Source organism: Molothrus aeneus, chromosome 29, assembly GCF_037042795.1.
Source record: "Molothrus aeneus isolate 106 chromosome 29, BPBGC_Maene_1.0, whole genome shotgun sequence".
Lineage (NCBI taxonomy): Eukaryota > Metazoa > Chordata > Aves > Passeriformes > Icteridae > Molothrus > Molothrus aeneus.
Window position 1 is genome coordinate 3,754,277 of NC_089674.1, and position 23,828 is coordinate 3,778,104.

Here is a 23,828-nt window from a genome sequence, read left to right on the forward strand (position 1 = left end):
AAAAATGTGATTTTTTACATGGATAAAAGACATCCTCCCAAAATGTTCTATTCATGGCACGGATGCCAGATAGGAGGGAAAAGCTTTTCCAGAGTTTTCCCAGGAATGCTGCTGGGATTGTGGCTCTGGGGACACCTCAATACCTGGTGCAGCTTGGCCAGGACAGGGCCAGTTCTTTCCTTTTCCTCATATTTTTCCACCTTGGATTGCAGGCGTTTGTAGTCCTGGAGCGTCTGCTCCCGGCGCTTCACTGCCATGTTCAGGCTCGGGAAGACGCTGCTGAACCTGGAAAATAAAAGATGGAAGAGGCTTGGGATGGGATATTTTGGGTGGATGAAGCATCCAAGGAAATTGTGGAGCACCCTGGTCCAGCAGGAAGCTCCCTGCTGTGACACTGGGTGAGATTTTTCCAAGCCAAACCATCCCAGAATTCTGAATATTCCTAATGAATGTTGTGATTCCCCAGTTCCTGGTTGGAAAGGGAAAGGAGAGGTAGAGAAGTCGAAATAAAAGTCCAGGAAAAATAAACTATGAGTGCAAAATAAATATTAACTGCAGATTAAATTTTAAATTAATACAGTTAATTTACAGTTAATAATTAAATATTAATTGTATTGTTTTTTACACATTTTTTTCCTTTTTGGATATTATTTTTGGCGCTTTTTTGGTTAATTTTTTTCTGATTAATTTTTTGTTCTCTTTTGGCAAGTTTTTGCTCTTTTTGGGTCACAAACCCAGCTGAAGAGGAGCCCTGAGCCCTCCCCAGAAGGATTCACAGCATCCAACAATTTACCCAGGCGATGGGAAAGATTCCTATTATTAAAATGTGTTACAAATTGAGGAAACATGAACATCTGATGGAGAATATTTTTGAATGTGACAGAAAAGGGAAAAGCAGGAACTGGAACATCGCTCCTGCCTCTTAATTCCAGGAAATCAAATTATCCCAGGGATACCAGGGCTGTGGGTTGGGATCAAAAAGGTGATGCTCCCTCTGGAGATAATAATTTAATATTTATAAATTCCAGGGTGATTTTGGGGGGGGGTTGAGGCCAAGGATTGGTGGTGAAAAATTTCTCTGAGCAGCCTGGTGATGGATTTTACTTCCACGAGGGAACAAACAGCTTTCCCACCTCTTAAAATGGAAAAAAAACAAAGATAGAAATCCAACTTGGGGGGCCATTAGCAAAAAGAAAAGACACAAATGTCACTTGACAAGTGTCATTTGCTCTGGATGTGACCCAAATCCAGGGTTCAGGCAGAACCACGGGTGTTCCCAGTCACTCCAGCCCTATTAAAATCCCATTTTCTGCTTGCTCTGGAGGGTGCTGATGGGCTGGGCTGGTGGGTGCTGAGAGAAAACTTTCATCCCTGAGCCTCACTTTGCCAAGGGCAAAGGCCAGGAGCAGGGAGAAGTGGGAATTTTTGTATTCCAAGAGTTTGGAATGGAGGTTTTGGAGCATCCCTGGGGGAGAGGCTGAGCTGGGGATGTGATCCTTCAATCCTGCCTGGTCCTGCACATCCCCCGAGGCTGGCACAGAACAAATCCATTTAAATATAAATATAAATATAAATACATATCCCATGATATTCTCCCTCTGTTGCAACAGATTGGGGATGAGGAACAACCTGGAAAAGTCATCAGGGAGCTGCTCCAGCTGCCCGGAGAGGATCAGATGCTCTGCCCTGACATTGCTTTTTATGGGCACCATCCCACACAATCCCATTATATTTAAATGGGAGCCATGTCCTGGATGCAGCAGGCTCCAGGCACGGCCTCACCAGTTCCTGGGCTGCTAAAATCTCTCCCACCTCTTTGTAAAGTCCAAAAATCTGCCAGGAGAAGGGTCAGGGAAAGAGGGATGGAGGAAGGGGAGGCCAGGTTGAGAGGTCTCATGGGATACTGAGATCTCACAGGATCAGGGAATGGTTTGGGTTGGAAAGGACCCTCAGGACACTCCAGCTGGGGCAGAGACACCTTCCACTGGCCCAGGAGGCTCCAAGCCCACTCCAGCCTGGCCTGGAGCACTTCCAGGGATGTTTTTGTGCCAGGGATGTTTTTGTGCCCTTTCCCAACATGGCACAGACACAGTGCCAGCAGCTTGAGGTCGCAGCTCCTGCAGGAATTTCTCCCAATCATTAATGATGGGAAGGAGGATCCCATCAGCCCAGAGGCTTTCCAGGTTTATTTTATGTTCTGTCTCTGCTGGGGGAGGTTTGGGAAGGACACAAAACCTAAAGCAGGGAATAAAGACCACGGGGATGAGCTGAGCTGCTCCTCCACAGTGGGAATGCAGGCATGGCAATGCCAGAAGAGATTCCAGGCTGGAGGCTGGGAAACCCTCCCTTCCCTGCTGTGCACCATGGCCTTCCTGAGACGTCCCCAAACCACTGAGGCTCGTGCTGGCACCCAAACCCAGCTGTTTGTGGTGCTCTCCTGCCCTTTCCCTGGCACTTCCCAGGGCTCCTGCCTGAACAGAGCCATGGGACTCTGACTTCCACCCCCAACCCTTCCCCTCGGAGAAAGCAGCCAGGGAGGGCTCACAAGACAATCAGCAATGCAGTTTCCATTCACTTTGAAGTTAAATCTGGGTTTTAAAACGGGAGGAAATTTTTTTTTTAATTTTTTTCCCCCCTTTTTTATTGCCGGTATCGACTCGGTGCAATTTCGCAGCCCGTAATGGAAGGACACTGTGCTCAGGCAGAGCTTTAAAAAATATCTACAGGGCTGGATCTGAAGAGGCTGGAACTGTGTAGGCACAGCAGCTCCTGTCTCACAAGGACTTTTAATGCATAGATTATACGCTGCATTTCCCAGAGCAGGGGGGCCCAGCTCCCCGGAGCCGCAGCCGTGCCCGGCTCTCAATGTCCTGAGCTCCAGCCTGGCCACTGGGAACCCTGGAATCTCACATTGCCCTGGGTGGGAAGAGACCTTGAATCACCCTGTTCCACGCCCTGCCGTGGGCAGGGCACTTTCCACAGTCCCTGGCTGCTCCAAGCCCCATCCAGGCTGGCCTTGGGCACTTGCAGAGATGAGGAAGTGTTTTCCAGCTTCTCTGGGCAGCCTGTGCCACCCCCATCCTCACAGGGAAGAATTCCTTCCCAATACCCTCTTTAAATCTCCCCTTTTTTAGTTCAAAACCAACCCCATCACTATTGGAGGTTCCCTCAGTGTGGCTGTCCTCCACCAGCCAAGGGTTGGGTCATTTGTGGCTGAGCTCTCCCTGTGCCCAAGGAACTCTCCCTGTTCCAGCTGAGCTCTCCCTGTGCCTACTGAGCTCTCCCTGTGCCCAAGGAACTCTCCCTGTTCCAGCTGAGCCCTCTCTGTGCCAGCTGAGCCCTCTCTGTGCCCACTGAGCTCTCCCTGTGCCCAAGGAGCTCTCCTTGGGCCAGCCAAGCTCTCCCTGGAGGAGTCAAGCTCTCCCTATGCCCATCAAGCTTTCCTTGTGCCCACCTGCTCCAGTTGAGCTCTCCCTGTGCCCAAGGAGCTCTCCTTGCGCCAGCCAAGCTCTCCCTGCTCCAGCTGAGCTCTCCTTGTGCCCACTGAGCCCTCCCTGAGCCCACCAAGCTTTCCCTGTACCCACCAAGCTCTCCCTGTGCCCAAGGAGCTCTCAGGCCAGCCAAGCTCTCCATGTGCCCACCAAGCCCTCCCAGTGCCCACTGAGCTCTCCCTGTGCCCACCAAGCCCTCCCAGTGCCCACCAAGCCCTCCCAGTGCCCACCAAGCCCTCCCAGTGCCCACTGAGCTCTCCCTGTACCCACCAAGCCCTCCCAGTGCCCACTGAGCTCTCCCTGCTCCAGCTGAGCTCTCCTTGTGCCCACTGAGCCCTCCCTGTGCCCAGCAAGCTCTCCCAGTGCCCACTGAGCTCTCCCTGTGCCCACTGAGCTCTCCCAATGCCCACTGAGCTCTCCCTGTGCCCACTGGACTCTTCCCACTCTCCCAGGTTTCATTTCCAGGCAGGATCAGCTCAGCTCAGGCAGGGAAGGACCTTCCTTGGACTGCTCAGGATTGAGGCAAAGCTGCCTCTGGCTCCTGAAGGAATCAAGGAATCCTGAACTGCCCGTGAGCCCAGCAGCTCTGAATTGCCCTGGGATTCAAGGAGAACGGGTTCCAAGTCCTGCCCAGGATTTTCTCCCTGTGTGGACAGAAACACAATCCCAGGGTGAGTGCCAGGGGTGCCAAACACCCGTGCAGGGGGAGAGGGAGAGCTGGGCTCCTGCTGGTGCCAAGCTGTTCTGAGGAATTCCTGACTCCACACGTGGCCCCAGTGTCTCCACAACCATCCCATGCACGTTATTGACAAATGCTCCTGCTGCAGAGCCTGGCACCAAGGCTCTGCAGAGCCTCTGCCATCCACCAACACAGCCAAGCCCTCCAAGCACACCCCTGCAAGGATCAGGAGAGTTTTCCAAAGCCTTTGGAGAAGCACCACCAAGCCCTCCTGGCAGCAACTGGGATCAACTGGGAGGGGAGCAGCAGCCAAAGAGCCCTTTGGAAATGGAGCCTGAACAACTCCACAGAGAATTTCAGGACATGGGGAAAGAGCAGGGAAGCCTCACAAGCAAATCCTGGATGTTCCACTCATCCATTCCATGCACTTGGAGCAAGGGACAATTCCTGTCCCTGTGAACCCTGGAGCAGGTGTGGGGTTTGTAACAGGTCATGGAACCAACAAGGCTGGAAAAGGGCCCTAAAACCCAGCCCAACCACCAACCCAGCAGCACGAAGCCACAAGGTACCACATCCATGCATTTTCTGAGCACTTCCAGGGATGGTGACTCCTGGGCACAGTGCCAGGGCTTGACAATTCTCACCAAGAAAAAAAATATTCCTAATATTCCTAATTTGAAGAAGCACCACCAAGCCCTCCTGGCAGCAAAGGGACTGGGATCAACTGGGAGGGGAGCAGCAGCCAAAGGGCCCTTTGGAAATGGAGCTTGAACAACTCCACAGAGAATTTCAGGACATGGGGAAAGAGCAGGGAAGCCTCACAAGCAAATCCTGGATGTTTCACTCATCCATTCCATGCACTTGGAGCAAGGGACAATTCCTGTCCCTGTGAACCCTGGAGCAGGTGTGGGGTTTGTAACAGGTCATGGAACCAACAAGGCTGGAAAAGGGCCCTAAAACCCAGCCCAACCACCACTAAGCCACAAAGTGCCACATCCATGAATTTTCTGAGCACTTCCAGGGATGGTGACTCCTGGGCAGACTGTGCCAGGGTTTGACAATTCTCACCATGAAAAACATATTCCTAATTTCTGATACTATCAAAAATCCCAACACCATCCTCCTCCACAGGGAATGAGGGGCTGTGACAGCCAAAACCACTCCCAAATTCCCCTCACCACCCTCTGTAACCCAAAACTTCCTTTTTTTAATGCAAAGCCAAGAAAATCAAAGCCGACTCCAAAGACAATTTGGTGTGAATGGTGACAAAGTGCAGGTAAAGCAGCACAGGGGCTGTTAGAGGGCCTGCCATGAAAGCAGCTTGAGGAATAAGCTGCTGTTGTTCCCTGTCACTTTTCAGGGAAGGCTGCTGAGAGGGGATTACAGCCCAGGCAGCTTAAGAGGAGCAGGTGAGGGGAGATACGCAGGGATAACGAAAAGAAAATACAAATTACTCTGCTCGTGGCTGTGGGGGGAGAGGGGAAACCTGGGGGTGAACTCCTCACAGGATGACAGCTTATCCTAGGAAAAACCATCTAAATCACCTCGTTCCCTGCATTCCAAATCATGTTCCCATGCCAGGCTCCCCTCAGCTCCCCGTAATGAAAGGATGGGGTTGGGGAGATAAAAGTGCCCCAGGATTCCTGGTGCTGCCAGATTTGTCTCTTACTCAGCCCAGCTGACAAATCTGGGGCTTGGAAATTGGAAATTCCTTCCCATCTCTCTGCTGGGAAGCCCTGGGGATGGTGGGGATGCTCGAGGAGTGGGAACATTCTGTCACCTCTGTCTTCTCACCCTCTCCATCCCAAATCCTCATCCCACTGCTTCCTCCAGCCCCCTTTCCAGTGGGAAGGGGGTGCTGGAGCTTTGGCACCAGGAAAAATAATGGTAAAATCTTTAATTCTCCTTGTTCCCAAGCATCTCAAACACCCTCACTGGCAGCCTGTGAGCTGGACCTGGCTGGCACACACGTGGCTCTTCCCTAGGGCTCTTTTTGGGATATCTTGGATAAGAAACCAAAAGGAAGTGGACAAAAGTGGACAAGATCTGCAGCTGGTGATGGAGAGGTGAAAAAAAAAAAGGAATGACAGAGGTGGGAAGCATCAGATGCCAAAGGAAGGGAGGGTGGATGAGGTGAGGGGAAGTTTGGAGAGGCACCAGGATGGCCCAGGGGAGGCTGGAGCAGGGAAGGGGATTCCTGGATTCCTGCCATGCCTGTGCTCATGCCCACACATCCGTGGGGGCCCATCCACCCACCAGGAAGGGGGAAATGAAAGCCAGCCCTTCCTCCTGGAGGGAAAAGGTGCAGGAATGGAGAGGCTGGGATGAGGAAGCAGCGTGGGGGATTAGGTGGCCATGTGGCTGCTCCAAATCCTCATTAGGGGCTCATGTTAAGGACATGAAAGGACATGAAAGCTGCTTTTCCTGCTTCCGGTCCAGCACCCCTGGAGCTGCTCCTGGCCAGCCTGGGCTGCCTTTGCCTGGCAGCTTGAGGCACCATGGGGATGGTGGGAGGGAGATGGAGTGAGGGATCCCCACTCACCGAGTGACTCCTCCCAGCTGTGCTGCTGGCAGATGCTGGTGATACACGGCTCTGATGGAATTCATCCCTCACTGCTCTGAGCAGCTCCTGGATTGCACCTCTGGGATGTCCCACAGGTCTGACACCCACTCCTGTGTGGTGGCACCTCGGTGGCAGCACCCTCTGTGTCACCCCTGCCAAAGCCAGGGTGACCAGGACATCCCTGTGGCAAATGTTGCAATTTTGGGAGTGGACAATGCCCCACATCAAAGGGATTGTACTGTGCCAGGGTGACCAGGACATCCCAGTGCCAAACCTCTCCAATTCTGGGACAAACAAATCCACATGGCCAAAACCTCTCCCATTTAGGGACAAGGACAATGCTCCAGTGAGGTGATCCTGGGCCAGGATGACCAGGACATCTCCATGGCCAAAAAATCTCCAATTTTGGGAGAAGGACAATGCTCCAAGGGAATGGCACCAATTCCAGGTCGCCATGACATTCCCAAGGCCAAATCTCTCCAATTTTGGGAGAAGGACAATGCTCCAATGGGGTGATTCTGTGCCAGGGTGACCAGGACATTCCCATGGCCAAAAATTTTGGGAACAGAACAATGCTCCAAGGGGATGACACCAGTTCCAGGTGACCATGACATTCCCAAGGCCAAATCTCTCCAATTTTGGGTGCAGGAACATGCTCCAAGTCAAAGGGTTGGTACCAGGACATTCCCATGGCCAAAAATTCTCCAATTTTGGGACAAGGACAATGCTCCAGTGAGGTGATTCTGTGCCAAGGTGACCATGACATTCCCAAGGCCAAATCTCTCCAATTTTGGGAGAAGAACAATGCTCCAATGGGGTGATTATGTGCCAGGGTGACCAGGACATTCCCATGGTCAAAAAAATTCTCCAATTTTGGGTGCAGGAACATGCTCCAAGTCAAAGGGTTGGTACCAGGACATTCCCATGTTCAAAAATTCTCCAATTTTGGGAACAGAACAATGCTCCAAGGAGATGACACCAATTCCAGGTGACCATGACACTCCCATGGCCAAATCTCTCCAATTTTGGGACAAGGACAATGCTCCAATGGGATGATTCTGTACCAGGATAACCAGGACATCCCCATGGCCAAAAATTCTCTAATTTTGAGAACAGAACAATGCTCCAAGGGGATGGCACCAAGCCAAGGTGACTATGACATTCCCATGGCCAAAACCTTTCTGGGTTTGTGAGCAGGACAATGCCCTAAGGGAATGGCACCAAGCCAAGGTGCCCAGGTCACCCCCTTGCTCTGAGAGAGTCAGACAGAGTCAGTTAAATTGAGACCTGTGGCCCTGGAAATCCTCTCCCAACGTGAAAGGTCCTAAATCCTGTGGATTTCCAAACCACCTGGCTCATCTAAGCCGCTTCCTTCTTTAAATACGGACACAATATGGAACATTAAGACTCCATCCCCAATCCCTGACCCTGCCTTGACTGGGAAGAACTGGGAGAGTGAAGTCCAACCCAGCTGGTTTTGTCCCCTTCTGCCCCAAATCCTCTGCTCTGGTGTGAGATTCCACAGGCAGCTCCCAAAGAGGAGCCCATCCCTCCTGCCCAGCTCCTCGCCCAACCCACCCCCCGAAAAAATGCAATATTCTCACTGGAGCTTTGCTCTTTCCCTGAAAATAAATGAGTCATTCCCAGGCAAAGGCTTCTTGGGGCTCAAAAAGCCAAATTGTGAATAACCCTACGAGCCCAGAAGCAGAAAGATTGAAACAATACAAGCCTCCACCCCCCCCAACTAAATCTACTACTGCTTTTTTTCAACATGGTTTAACAAATTCCCCAATATTTGCCTGGAAACTCCAATCCCTGGACAACTGAATGGAGATTTTACTGCCCATGTGCCTCTGATTACAATATATTACCACTAATGATAATTGTCTGGATTATACTTATCTTTTTCTTTGGCTAATAAACTATAAAAGACCACCAGTGAAGATGTAATAAAGTGCAGCTGTTGGAGCAAAAAAAAAAAAAATTTAAAAAGCCTTTTTTTTCTAGGTCAGAGCAAAGTTGGGAGAGGCTTGGGAGAGCTGCCTCGGCGAGGGGAAGGAAAACCTAACTGGAAATAAGAAGAGCTCCTCAAGGCAGCTTTCATTAATCTGGAACTTTTCTGCCAGAACTGGTGCTGGGGTTTATCTGCCAGCAGGACAAAGGGAGGGAGGTGCAAACTCTGCATTTCTCTCCTGCATCTCATTAGCCTCAAAATGGACCCTTGGGCTCCTCAGAAATGTTCCTGGGCAGGGATGCACCTACAAAGGGAAGGAGGAGGGAAGGGAAGGAGCAGTTTTGTTCTTGGAGTGGGGATGAAGCTCCCCCAGCATGGAACATAAGCTGGTTAAAGGCACACAGGGTGAAGCTTTGCAGGTGCCAAAGGGCAGGAAAAGGGGAAAAATAAACCTCTCATCGTGGAAATTCAGAAAGTTGGAGAGAATTGCTGAGATGGAAAGCAGCCAGGAGATTGGAGTAAACAGCCTGGTGTTGAACTGAGGACTGGGCAGATAACGGAGTGTCCTGAGTCAGGGAAACATGGAATGGGCTGGGTGGGAATGGATCTGAAGGATCACCCAGATCCACCCCCTTCCACACCTTCCACTGTCCCAGGTTGCTCCCAACTCACCTCAGACACTTCCAGAAATGAGGCAACCTCAGGGAAATCCATCCCAGCCCCTCCCCACCCTCACAGCCAGGAATTCCTTCCCAAAATCCCATCTAAACCTGCCCCCTGGCAGTGGGAGCCATTCCCTGCGTCCTGTCTCTCCATCCCTTGTCCCAGGTTCCTCTCCAGCTCTCCTGGAGCCCCTTTAGGACTCTGAGGTCTCCCTGGAGCATTTTCCTCTCTTACACAAAATTGGAGATCGGGAATGTCCTGGCCAGCCTGGAATGGCACCATCCACTGCCTTGGAGCAGGTTCCTGGCATGGTGACCAGGACAGGACATCCCTTTGCCTTGGAGCAGGTTCCTGCTCCCAAAACTGGAGAGTTTTGGCCATGGGAATGTCCTGGTCGCCCTGGAATGTCCTCCATGCAAAGGAGCAGGTTCCTGGCATGGTGACCATGACATCCCTTTGACCAGGACATCCCAAAACTGGAGAGGTTTTGCCCATGGGAATGCCCTGGTCACCCTGACATGGTGACCAGGACATCCCTTTGACTTGGAGCAGGTTCCTGTTCCCAAAACTGGAGAGGTTTTGGCCATGGGAATATCCTGGTCAGCCTAGCATGGTGACCAGGACATCCCTTTGACCAGGACATCCCAAAACTGGAAAAGTTTCGGCCATGAGTATGTCCTGGTCACCCTGGCACGCCACCAGCCCCATGCTTTGGAACAGGTTCCTGTTCCCAAAACTGGAAAGGATCGGCTATGAGAATGTCCTGGGCACCCTGACATGGTGACCAGGACATGCCTTTGACCAGGACATCCCAAAACTGGAAAGGTTTGGCCATGGGAATGTCCTGCCCAGCCTGGCATAGCACTATCCCTTTGACTTGGAGCAGGTTCCTGTTCCAAAATTTGAGAGGTTTTGGCCATGGGAATTTCCTGGTCACCCTGGAATGTCCTCCATGCAGAGGAGCAGGTTCCTGACATGGTGACCAGGACATCCCAAAACCGGAAAGGTTTTGGCCATGGGAATATCCTGGTCACCCTGGCATGGTGACCAGGACATCCCAAAACTGGAGATGTTTTGGCCATGGGAACGTCCTGGTCACCCTGACATGGTGACCACGACATCCCTTTGACCAGGACATCCCCAAATTGGAAAAGTTTGGCCATGGGAATGTCCTGGCCAGCCTGGCATGGTGACCAGGACATCCCTTTGACTTGGAGCAGGTTCCTGTTCCAAAACTGGAGAGGTTTTGGCCACAGTTCCAGCCCTCAGAGCATCTCCCATGGGCACATGGAAATGGATTTTTTGTCCTGAATTCACCACCCCAGGATTTCAAACCCAAGGCAGGTCTGCAGGGAAAGGGATTTGTCTTTCATTTCACCAACTAACACAAGCTGAGAGGGAAAAAAAAAAAACCCAGAATATCTCAGAAACACAAGTTCTTCCAATTTTAACAGAATGCTGGAAGAAAAAGTTAATGTATCTTTCATGAGGACAATCTAGATAATAAGCAACACAATTCCACAGCAAAAGGCTGGGATTTTTTTTTTTCCTTTTTCTTTCTTTCTTCTTATTTTTTTCCCTTAAATAAGCAGGAATTTCTGGTTGTGGATAGAGGACCAAGGTAAAACTTGAGTCACCAAACATCCCCCAGACAGGAACATGCTGTAACCTCAGGTGTTAAATGATCCATGAGATTTTACTTTCAGATTTGGGCAGAAACAACAACTTCAGGGGGGGAAAAAAAACCCCAAACCAACTAAACCACGACAACCCCTGTGTGTGTCAAACCTAAACTGAAATTGTTATTCAGCAATTTGCAACACTTACTGTCATATTAAAGTAATTTCATTTTATTTTTGCTCGCTGGCTCTGTTCCTCTAACAAAACAGCAAATCTTGGGATTTAAGGGGATATTTGGGAGAGAACTGAATTATCCTGAAAGGTTTGGGGGTACAGCCTGTGACCCTGGAAAAGGTGGAAATTTTGCAGGCTAGATGTGACAGAACTGTGGGATTTGGGCTTTTTCCCCTCATTTCCAACCTCTCTGGCTATGAAGGCTCTGCAGCCTCTCCTCCTTCTTTGCATGGAAATATTATTGTTAAATATTATTTATAAACATGCGGGAACTTCCACTCTCTCCTTTTTTATTTAGGAAAATTTCCAAATGAAAGAAACTTTTGCTCAACCAGCCAATTTCTGACCCCCCTGGATGATCTCCAGGTGGTTTTGTTCCTCTGCTGGAGGTAAAAACCAACACATAAACAGAGAAAATTGAATTATTCCTCTCTTGGGGGTCCCTTCCAGCCCAGGATGCTCCATGATTTTATATCTCAGGAGTTCTTTAAGCTACAGGTGAAGGCAGCAGTGGATCCAAGTGGCAAAAAAGGTTAAAATTATTCTTAATTAAGGTACCAAAAGCAGTGTGGCCAGCAGGACAGGGCAGGATTGTCCCTCTGAGGTGATTTCCAGCCTCTCTCCAGGACCCACATCCCTAAAGCTCCAGATGAGGACAAACCCCAGGAGATGATGGTTGGTACTCACTTTTTCAAAGGCTCTATGACTGTCTTTTGGATCTGATTCACCTGTGGAAAGCAAAAAAGGGAGGATTGCACGTCAGGATTGTTGGAAAATCCCATTTCCACAAAGATGGGTTTGTAGGGATCCCACCATGGGGTGGGGAGGGACTCTGAGCACAACCACGATGTCCTTTAACCAAAAGAGAGGGAATTTCTTCCATGGGAGCTGAAATCCCAGCATGAAGAGGGAGATTAGAGAAACCCCTGTGGGAAAAGTCTTGGGGATGATGATAAAAAGGGAAAGAGGTGAGACACGAGGATTCTGGACATGGCAGGGAGTGACAGGACACAGGGAATGGCTTCCCACTGCCAGAGAGCAGGGATGGATGGGATTTTGGGAGGAAATCCTTCCCTGGGAGGGTGGGGAGAAGCTGGGATGGAATTCCCAGAGGAGCTCTGGTTGCCCCATCCCTGGAAATGTCCAAGGCCAGGTTGGAGCAACCTGGAACAGTGGGAGGTGTCCCTGCCATGGGATGGGATGGAATGGGATGGGTTCAAATCCCCCCCAACCCCAACCACCCCGTGATTCCAGGATACTCCCACCATTCCATGCCTCCAGGACACTCCCAGCACTCCCATTTTCCAGCCAAAGCCAATCCACCTTCTCCTGGTTGAAGGAGTCCATCCTCTTCATGGCCGTGTCGAAGGCCGTGACCATCTCGAGGAACGAGGGCTCCTGCTCACACAGGGGGTTGGACAGCAGGTCTGAGGAGATCTTCACTGCAGACTTGGACATGGCTGATGGAAAAGAAAGCAGACAGGGTCACATTTCCCACTGCCAGGAGGGCAAGAATCAAGGAGCTGAGCCAGTCAGGAGGGGGTCAGCACAAGCTGGCAGGGAGATGCTCGGTGGAGGCTGAGAGAAAAGCAAGGAAAAGGCACCAATTCATTCATGTAAACACCCAGAGAAGTGTTTTTATATAAGTTAAGTCTGAAGCACTCCAATGTGAGGCTTGTGATGCTGCCAGAAATAATCCCAGACTAACAAAAGCACTGTTCTCTTAAAAAAAACCCAGAGATGGGGGTTTTTATGCATCTTCTCTCGACAGACTATTAAGTGTCACTCTCAGCCTCACTACAGCTCTTCCACAACGAGAAAAATCACAGTCCATTAAGTCTTTCAAATGGCTTTACAAAAAAAAAAAAAAACCCATGTATTTGAAGTGGATTTAGTGGGAAAGGACCAGACTGACAGGACTGGGAGACGAAGGTTTCTCTTTCCCTCTCCAAACACAAAGAGCAGGGACACAAGTTAAGTATTTCCCCCTCAATAAGCTGAATTTTTTTGCCTGTGGAGAAGGACTCAGAGGGGATAAGAAGTCCCTACAGGCCCTGGGAGTGCCACCAAGAAATCCAGAAGCAGCAGGTCATGCTCTGACCGAGCACTCCACTTGTTTTCCATCAGCCACATCCCTCTTTATCCAAACACTCGGTCTGCAAAGGGAAAATTCAATGACAGAACCACTACACAAACGAGCAAGAAATCAGGGAAGGTACAGAATGGAAAAAAAGACTAATAAAAAGGAAAGCATAAATATAAACAGGGATAAAATAGACTAAAAAAAAAAAAAAAAGGCCAGAGGTACTAAAAAAAAATGTTCTTTTTCCTCATTGCTGGAAGCTATTCCAGTTGGAGATCACAAAGCCAGATGCTTGAGCTGTGCTTTGGAGGAGCTTTGGAAAGACTCCCTTAGATATTAAAAGTTAAAATCATCCCAATAATGGGGTTTAAGATCATAAATCAAGGGGTTAAACATTCTGATTGAAAGGTTACACACAATTATACCAGAGAGAGCTCAGAAGCTGCAGAGCTGGGGAGCTCAGTGCAGAACAAGCCTCTCACTCTGGGATAACAAAGCCACTGTATCCATTTATTATCCAAACATGAAGGCTTTGGGCATTTAAACCTTGAAACAGATGGGATAGAATCCATATGTGTGACCACATCTGAGCAGGGATTTGTGCCAGCACAGGACGGAGTTGAGAACAGCAGAACTCCTTTGGCTGGAAGAAAAATGAAATCTTCCTTGACAGGAAAGGATTGGGAGGGAACTGGAGGGAGGGAGTGGCAGGGTCATGCTGGGAGGTTGGGAACTGGGGGGGGGTTGGGTATGTTCAGGGGAATTTGGGTCAGGAATTTCCTCTGCATCAGTGGGATCACCTGGAGAGAGCTGAAAAAGTGGGGTCTGAGAGGGCCAGGCCAGGGAGGAGAGAGAAGGACAAGGACAAGGAGGAGAAGGAGGAAGAGGAGAAGGAGAAAGGATCTCCTGTCCCTCAGGGTGGCCTTCAGGAGGGTCTGCACTGCTGTTTGCTCATTAAACATGTGAGATGTGCCTCCAATTAATTATTCCAAAGGAGAGCTTTTACCTCCAGTTAAAGAACATCCTCCTGCTTCTTAAGGTCCCATTTTGTCTGGAAAGAGGGTGGGGAAGGGGGTGAGTGATGTCCAGCTGTGGGACAGGGAGTGCTGCCATCAGCCCATTCCCTGTTTGCTGGTAGGGCAGTGAGGAGCCTGCCTGGGCGATTTCAGTGCACAGGAATTCTCCTGCTCTGAGCTGAGCTTTTTGGGAAGAAGGTGGAGACTCGAGCCACCAGTCCCACTTTGCCAGGGAGTGTTTGCAGGCAGTGAAGAACCAACCAACCCCCTGAGCCTGGAGGAACGAGACAGGAGGGCAAAACTCTGCCATCCTCACCAGATTTTGGGGCTGGATGTTGGGAATGGGCACTGCCAGGATTGATCTGATCCAGCTCCTTCTCCTCCAGCCCTCCCTCAGCAGGCTGTGTGCAGAACCTCTCCCTCCACTCACCATTTCAAGCCTTTAAATGAGAAATCAGATCATCCTGGCTCTGGCCAAGGCTCATTTGTGACTCTGCCATGTAACAGAACGGAAAAAGAAAGTCCTCCCACAGCTCCTCTGGGACTTGAAATGCTCCATATAAACAACGCCCACTGCAAGGGAGGGAGGGGAATCCTTAACAAGGAAAAACTTACCAAGGATCCCTGACAATGACCAGAGTCCTCACAAAGGGCAGATTTCACCCTGGAAGAGTCCTGGGTGGCTGGTGCTTCTCCCACCCCTCTGCCCGTGTTGGGAAGGGTGGGAGAGTACGGGAAGAGCCTGGATCTGTGTTTGTGTCAGGCAATATCCACACACAGACACAGACACACACACACAGGTGAGAGCCTGGATCTGTGTTTGTGTCAGGCAATATCCATACACAGACACAGACACACACAGACACACACACACAGGTGAGAGCCTGGATCTGCGTTTGTGTCAGGCAATATCCACACACAGACACACAGACACAGACACACAGACACACAGACACACAGACACACAGACACACAGACACAGGTGAGAGCCTGGATCTGAGTTTGTGTCAGGCAATATCCATACACAGACACAGACACACAGACAGACACATACAGGTGAGAGCCTGGATCTGAGTTTGTGTCAGGGAATATCCACACACACACACAGACACACACACACAGACACACAGACAGACACATACAGGTGAGAGCCTGGATCTGAGTTTGTGTCAGGCAATATCCACACACACACACACAAACACACACACACAGACACACGTGAGAGGCTGGATCTGTGTTTGCTGTGTTTGTGTCAGGCAATATTCACACACACACACATACACACACATACGCACATATATTCACACACACACACACACACACACACACACACACACACACACACAGGTGAGAGCCTGTATCTGAGTTTGTGTCAGACAATATTCACACACAGACACACATGTGAGAGGCTGGATCTGTGTTTGCTGTGTTTGTGTCAGGCAATATTCACACACACACACACACACACACACACACACACACACACACACTCACAGAGACACAGACACACACAGACACACAGACACACACACACTCACACACAGGTGAGAGCCTGGATCTGTGTTTGTTGTGTTTGTGTCAGGCAATATTCACACACACTCTTGCACACACAGACACAGACACAGACACAGACACACACACACACACACACACACACACACACACTCACAGAGGTGAAAGGCTGGACCATGGAAAGCCCCAAATCTGCCTCCTGCCCACTGCCCTGCCCTGCAGTGACCCCAATCCCACGGGATGAGTGCTGGCCCAGTGCAGCCCACACCTGTTTGTGCTGGTGCCTCTGCCTTGGCTCTGGAGCTGTGGGGGCCAGGCAGGGACTGCTCCAAACCACACGCTGGGAAAAACCATCTGGGTTTGGAACAGCTCTTTGCTGCAGGTTCAGTAACCAGCATCCAACAAATCCAGCTCCCCTGTGCTGGATCCCTCTCTGGGCACAGCAGATTCCAACCAGAGGGATGTGAAGGGAGCTGGGACATGGCACAGGGCACCTGCAAGGGCAGATGTCACCCCAAACGTGCAGGCAGAGCTGTTTATTGCTTCCTCCATCGCCCACTGCCATGAGGGGAAGCCAAAACAGGCAGGCACTGAGGGAATGAGCTGGGTTATTCCCAAAGGAGAGCTGCCAGGTCAGCATTTCCCACGGGAAACACGGCCAGCTGTGGCCAGCTGTGCCCCCCAGAGCCATCCCACCTTCTGGGGCTCCAGAGAGGGAGGTGAAAAAAGAACTGAAGGAGGTGAAAAAGCTGCTAGCACAACAGGCTCAGCTGGAGCTGCTCCCGCTGGATAATCTGAGACCTGGAACAACAACTCCTGGGTTTTTTCAGTGGCAGAAACTGAGGCAGACAAAAGAAAGGGACTTGTCCAAGGGCAAGGAGCTCAGGAGAGGGGGACTGAGCCCGCAGCACTCCCTGTGTTCCCTGGGCTGAGCTGCCTCTCGCAGATGGCCTTGTAACTAAGCAAACTGAGTGGGACTGAGCTCTGGATTTGTTTTCCAGACTTGTCACACATTACTCATGTGATCTCGAGAAAAGTCACTTCATCTCTCTGTGGCCAAGTTCACAGTCTATGTATCCTCCAGTCACTTACCCAAATCTGCATCTGTGCTTTTCTTCATATCCTTCTGAAGTTTTTTGGTCTGATCTTCCAATCTGAAAGATGGGAGAAAGAAGGCAAAGTCGGAATCTTGGAAAGAAAGAAACCCAAGTGTATCATACGTGCAACAAATCATTTACGGGCTGAATATGCTGGCTTCTGGTGGGAGTTAAAAATATCCAGGCAAGGCTTGATGAAGTTCAGTGCAGCTCAACCCTTTTGGGTTGTTTTCAGATGGTTTTTAACCTTTTCAAGTTGGTGATCTCTTATTCATAGTTCGCATATTTCCTGAAAGTTCTCACACTTAGCACAAATGGTAAAGCCAAATGCTTCCAGATGATCCCTGCAGCTCCTGTGACACAGGCAGGATGGCAAAGCCACTCCTGGTGCTCTGAGGTGCTGGCCCCTACAGGGACCCCATAGTTTTCTGGCTATTTTACACTTTTTTTTTTTTAATCTGCCAGAATCTGCAACACCATTGCAAATACTTCTGAGGACACCTTTGAACACTTAGAGAAACCCTGAAGAATTGGAAATTACAGGGCAGTGAGGGACTTGCTCACTGGGAAGAGCATCCCTGGCTAAAATTCCCTGGGAAGATGCAATGGGAGGAGGGAAGCACGCGGCAGGTCCTGTCTGACCAGTGTGGTTGATACTCACTGCTGCAGCTTCCCATATTCCCTTTCAAAGTCTCTCTCCACCTGTGGAAAGAAGAGATGGAAATCAGCTCCAGGGGACTGCAGGGCAGCCTGGAGCATGCAGGGAAAGCTGTCCCTGGGAAATGCTGAGCTGAGCCCAGCACAAGCTGCAGCTTTAATGGGAGTTACACCTCAAAAGTAAAGGAAGTCTTGGGCATTTGGAGCTCCAGACTCTCTTGGAGCCAGCAGCAAACGTGTCAGCTCGAGCCAAGGGCATGCTCCAGGACATGGACTGGGAGCTGATGGAATAAATGGAAATGCTAGAAAAGCAGGGAGGTCACAACGCAGCATGGCTCAGTGCTGGGGGACAAACCTGTGCTTGCTCCCAAAGACTGAGGGGAGCTGCTGCTCCTCCCGCCCCGTTAAGGACCCTGAGGTGGGGCTGGCCGTTTCCTCCTTCCTCATCCTCAACAGGATGGTGAAATTCCCCCAAACCACCAGTGAGCCTTCCCATCTCTGCATTATTCACCCCCTCCACACACTCCTTACCCCTACAACAGCTCCCTCCCATGAGATTCTTGGGCTGGAGCACAATCCCAGTGGACTGGGACACCTCCAAAAGGGAGGGGAACCCTGTGCTCCGAGGTCTGAGCTCCAGCACAGCCTTCTCCCGATGCTACCTCAGCGCCTGCTCCCTCCTACTTGCTAGCTGGCAGCAAACCTCCAGTGATAGGAGATATTTTAAGGAACTTTCTTTCCATGCTGACTGTTTTAACACACTTAAAACATTCATTCCACACCTCGTCAACCAGAGAAGCAAATGGATTTCAATTGACCAGCCAAGAGTAAATCCGTGCGCGTTTGTTGTCATGGGATCAGCTCTGGGTTCATTTCTGTTGTCAAGCTCCCGTGCTATTAAGGAAATGCAGAGTGCTGGGAGCAGCCAGGACTAGAAGGATCCAAAGGTTTGTTCCAATTCTTCCTGCTGGCCCTGAGATTTCAATCCCAGGCTTGATGCAGCACCACAATTTAATGGGGATGTTTGCTTTTCAAGGAGAATTGCTGTTAAAAGCTTGAGGGTTAAAGATGGAGATTTTCTTAAAATCTCCTTCTTCAAACACCTTTTTGGGCTGCACTTGAACTCCAGCAGCCTGATCTGAGGGCAGGCAGTGCCCAGCCACATTCCAGCCCCATCCCAGCGCCCAGCTGTCCTCACCATCCGCTCCCACCATCCGGGGGATGCGAGCTGGGCTCTCTCCCCCCCCTCCCATCCCTCTGCTCCAAAAAACCCTCCCAGGAGCTCCAGCTCCCTTTTCGTGCTGCTAAAATTGGGTGCTGGAGAGAACAGACACGGAGCAGTGTGGGGGCAGCTCACACGACTTGTGCCTGGCGTTCGGGGAGCGCAGAAATCCGCGGCAGCTGGCGCCCTGCAGGTCAGGTAACCAGCACATAGTAAAGCTCACCCTCCATCCCCGTGCCTGTTCCGGCTGCTAAAATATCCAGGGACTATTGCACTCTATAAATAGGCCTTAGGTGTGAATTGTTTTGGTTGCAAACCACACAGGGTCAGGCACGACTCAAAAATGTGCCCCCCTTTGAAAGGCTGGGGGTGTCGTTCCCTTATTGTTGCCTCTCTGTGGTTAGGAGGATCTGCTCAGCAACCAATTCCTCCAAAAGCTTTGGCTGTGGAATACCTGTGAATATTCAGGGTTTCTGGCCCTTTTTTGCTGTCAGATTTGCCTGTTTCTGTGCAATATAAGCAAAAGGCAGCGTGCCTTAACAGATATGGAGCAGCTTGCAGGGCCTGAAGGGGCTCCAGGAGAGCTGGAGAGGGACTGGGGACAAGGCATGGAGGGACAGGACCCAGGGAATGGCTCCCACTGCCACAGGGCAGGGATGGATGGGATACTGGGGAGGAATTCCTGGCTGTGAGGGTGGGGAGGGGCTGGGATAGAATTCCTAAGGAAGCTGTGGCTGCTCCATCCCCGGAAGTGTCCAAGGCCAGCTTGGAGCACCCTAGGATAGTGGAAGGTGTCCCTGCACATGGCAGGGGGTGGAACAAGATGAGTTTAACGCTCCCTTCCCACCCAAATCATTCTGGGACTTTGGCATTCATTCCATAAAGACAAAACCTCCCCACCCTGCATCCCTCTGGGTGCTGTGAGCCCCCCAAACCTCCCGAGCTCCCCCAAGCCCCCACCCCAGTGCCAGAGCAGGATCCACATGGCATCGAGGTGACTCCACACAGACAAACTTCAGCTGCCCAGCCTGACTCACATACCCAGCCCCATCTCTCTGAGACAGCTGCCCAAGGATTGCTCTTATTTTTCACGCCCACAGGCAGCAACTGGCTCCCAGTCCCCACAGTCTGCGAGCTCAGGGAGCCTCCCAGCCATGGCTGGAGCCCGGGTATCCCACAAAAACAGAGGGAAAAGCTGCTCTCACGTGCTCCCACCCAGCAGAGTCACAGGCAGAGCCCTGCAAGGAGGACAAGCTGGGAACATTTTGCAGAGCACACAGTAATTCCCACTCCCAGCAGCTCTCCACGGTCACACGCAGCCAACAGAGGCTGTGGAGAGGATTATCACGTTAAGAGTAATGAGAACAAGAAGTACAGGCAAGAAAATTACAATATCCTGAAGGGAAGTTTCCGTATTATTAAAATAATCCCACTGCTCTGCAGCCTCTTTCTGAAAACTCCAAATCAAACCACACTTTCTGTATTGAATGTTTTTTTTTTTTTTTCTTCCAGGCACAGAGGCTGGGTAATGCAAAAATCGCTCGTCTCGGGGTTTTTATTTAAATCTACATCAAGAGCGACGAGCTCTCGAAAGCTTTGAAATAAAACAACGTTCTCTCCTTCACCAGTTCTTTTTTTTTGTTTGCAAACACTGGGCCTCCCACCTGTGATCAGATCTCTGCTGCTTGAAGGGCAGGATCATCATCACCACCCTGGTTATGAGGCAATGGAGCAAGACTGAAGCCAACACTACAAAGAGATGGAAATGAGCGACTGTCAGGAACCTTCCTATCCCCCTGGGGTTCATGTTTTTTCCTGGAGGAGGAAGATGAGCTGATTTCTGCATCTTCCAGTGGTCTCAGCATCGTTGTGGATCTTGGGAAAAAGAGGGAAGTGTTTCCTTCTTCCTCTTCTCCAAATAAAAGTGAAACCCATAGAAATTAGAACTAAGATTTTCTGCTGAGCTTCTGCCATCCCATCAAGAATTTCAAGGTAAGTCCCATGGGTGAATATTCTGAGCCAGAGCTGCAGAGAGCAGGTGGATCTGGGATGTCACAGACTCCACCCAGCAAGATCTCCACATCCCCATCCTGCAAGAAAGCTTCCCAGAAAAGTGGCTAAGGGAAAAAGGAGGCACCTCCCAACTGCAGAGACCACTTTGGCCAGAAAAGATTGAAGGAAAATGAGCAAAACTATTTAACTGGCATCACTTGAATTCACCCCACCATTCTCATGACATTTACTCCACTGTTTTGGGATCTCCAGCTCGCTGGTGGAGCCCAATGGAAAGGTGCTGCAGTGGAATCCTGCTGCTCACGGAGCTCCTCCGTCCGACATCCCTGGGGAAGGCAGAGCTGCTGGGATGAGTCAAGGAAAGGAGGTTTGGCAGCTCAGGTCTCCACTCCCTGCCAAGCTGACTCAGGCCAGCAAGGAGGAGGAGGAGGGCGAGTGGTCTGAGTCAGCCCAGGCCAGAGCAGGGCCGAGGGAAGCAGGGAGGGAGGTGGGATTAAACCTCACTGGGGGATGCAGCGCTGGCTCTGCTCCCCAGCTCCTGCCTGCTTGGATCATCCCAGACCCAGTGAAGGGCAGGGAACAACCTGGGGGGACACATGTGAACTTCAGCTGCAGCTGCAGGAGAGCTGGGCAGACGAGACAGCTCCGAAGGCAGCGCAGCCTCTGCTGGGAGCGGAGCTGTCCCGAGGGAGGGAAGAACATCTCTGCCATAAGAGGCTTCGTGGCTGAGCAATAAACATGGAGAGATATAATTCTAACAGGTTTAACTCCTATCACTGGGCATTAGTTTAATTGGGCTGTGGGCCCGTGGCCCTGCTGACAGCAGGTCCTCTCGGAGCATTAGATCCTCCCACCCGGCTCCCAGAGCCCGCTGACAGCTGCTCTTTTCAGGGAAGAGGAGGGGAGAGATTATGCTGTCTGGAATTGGATTTGCCCAGGTTAAGGTGGAAACAAAGCACAGCCATGTCTGGGGAGGGGGAGATCACCTCAGTTCACCAGCTGATATTTTCTACCGGGGTTTCCTTCTCCCTCAAGAGCTAAACTGTGGCTGACACCGTGCCCTTCTGCAAAGGATCACAGGCGAGTGGGCACAGGGAGTCATGACTAATTCCTCGGCAGCCCAGGCAAATTGCTTTTCAGGACTACTCCCGGCCTAGATCTGACACCAGCCCCAGCACTGAGACAACAAAAAAGCCTCTCTGGCTCGCTGAGCCTCTCGGCAAAGCCACCCCCCTCTCCTGATTCCAGTCCCAGGCCTCACGGAGAGCCAAAGAAGTTACATCCTAACAAATGCTGCCTTTTTTTTTTATCCTTCCCCCTCACCTCCTCTTTTGTGGTCAGGTCTCTGTGAGTGGGAGATCCTCTACCCACAACCACTTCCCTTCTGATGGGCTTGGGATGCAGCCCTGGAGATGCCACACCTTCCCACTTCCTGCAGCCCAACATCTGGAACATCCCAGCCCTTGGCTGCTGCTGCTGTTCCCCAATGCCTGCACAGATGGAGTGGCTCAGCCTGCAACTGGGAGGTAAATTTGGGGGCCTGCAGCTCAAAGCAGCCTCATCCCTTGCACAGCACTGCACATGGAATGCCTGATCCTGGGGGACATCCGTGGTTTCCTGCCGTTTGTTCTGCTTTGAAGAGCTGCACTCTACACTGGGTGTGAAGTTCCAAGGTTTTGGGCTTCCTGTTTTCTGCTCTCCCTGTATCTGGTGCCTGGAGAGCAACACCACCACCACCACCACCACCATCATCATCATCATCATCATCATTCCAGGGCAAGTGGAAGCCTTTTAGAAATCAACTTTGTTGACACTGAATCTTGTTCCTTGTTCCTAGGGAGCTGAGGAAGGAAGGAAGGAAAAGGAAAAGGCCTGGAAAGGCTCTGGGTGCTGAATGAACCTCTGCCTGCCGGATATTCTGAGCTGTTCTATTTAATACACACACATGTATATATAAGCAAAGGCTGCCAACTGCTTCAGAACAGCACATTCCAGCAGCTCCAGGGAAGGGAAGATCTCAGAGGTGCCACCACTCATCTGCAGGGAGCCTGAGCACAGAGATGGCTGATTTCAGGGGAGAAAAACCTCTAAAAGGGGAAGGAAACAGCAAGGAAATGGAATGTATTAAACTGGGATGTGAGAATGGGTGGGCTGGAGGTGCCCATCAGAGCTGGCCAAGACACCCAGAACTGCAGAGCAGTTGGTTCTTGCTCCAGCCTGGAAGGACATCGGTGTTGGGAGCACTGGGAAAAGCGAAATATTGTAGAGCAAGGAATGTGGGGGCTCCTGACACGAGCTGGGAGAGCTGTGAAGGGCTGAGGCTGGGCTGCCTCACCTGAGGGATCACAGGCAGCAGCACCTTGCTGGTGGATCACCAGCCCCTGGAAAAGGGCAGCTGAAAACACAGGAAAACCACGGAGGAATTTTACCAGTCCTCGTCTTCATCGCTTGCCTGGCTTAAATTCTGTACTGACAGTTTGGAGCTGTTACAGAAAATTGCTGCTCCACGGCAGCAGACAACCACCAAATCCTTTAAAATAAAACATGACAATCAAGCCTTGAAGGGAGTGGTGGGATTAGCCCTCTGCCTCCAGGGAAAATGTCATGTCCCAAGGAGAAACTGCCCCACAAACACGGGTGCCCACGCATCCTGTGGAATTAGCTGGGTGTCCCGGAGAGGAAGGATCAGGGATGTCAGTCTGTGCAGGGGATTAGGGCACTAGTGCCACCAGAGGGACAAGCTCTGCCCCACGCTGCCTCTCAGGTCTCCCTTTTTAGAGCAGGTATCCAGGTGAGTTTTCAGGGCCAGCTCCTGGGAGGTTCCACAGCTTTTTTTTGGCATGGGACAAATGCAAAGCCAAGCTGCTTAAGAAGGGAAAATACCACAGCCAGCTGCAAGCAGCAGCACTTGGGGTAGGAGCCTCAAATCCACGGGAATACAAAATGCTTTTTTAATTTGCTTTTAAAGCAAATGCTGTGCAGCACAAATTAATTCACGCCCGAGCACTAAGCATCTCAGCTTAT

The 23,828-nt window shown here is 50.9% G+C and overlaps 1 protein-coding gene across 2 annotated transcripts in view; it reads right to left on the bottom strand.

Moving 5' to 3' along the window:
- Nucleotides 1–23,828, bottom strand: part of BIN3 (bridging integrator 3) — a 48,147-nt gene that overhangs the window by 8,237 nt on the left and 16,082 nt on the right. For both annotated transcript variants that reach the window (XM_066567390.1, XM_066567391.1), the window contains exons 3-7: nucleotides 17,574–17,614; nucleotides 16,908–16,969; nucleotides 12,528–12,664; nucleotides 11,892–11,932; nucleotides 144–285 (exon numbers count right to left, since the gene is read on the bottom strand). In XM_066567390.1, coding sequence (XP_066423487.1) covers nucleotides 144–285; nucleotides 11,892–11,932; nucleotides 12,528–12,664; nucleotides 16,908–16,969; nucleotides 17,574–17,614 — 423 coding nt within the window. The remainder of the gene's footprint in view (nucleotides 1–143; nucleotides 286–11,891; nucleotides 11,933–12,527; nucleotides 12,665–16,907; nucleotides 16,970–17,573; nucleotides 17,615–23,828) is intronic.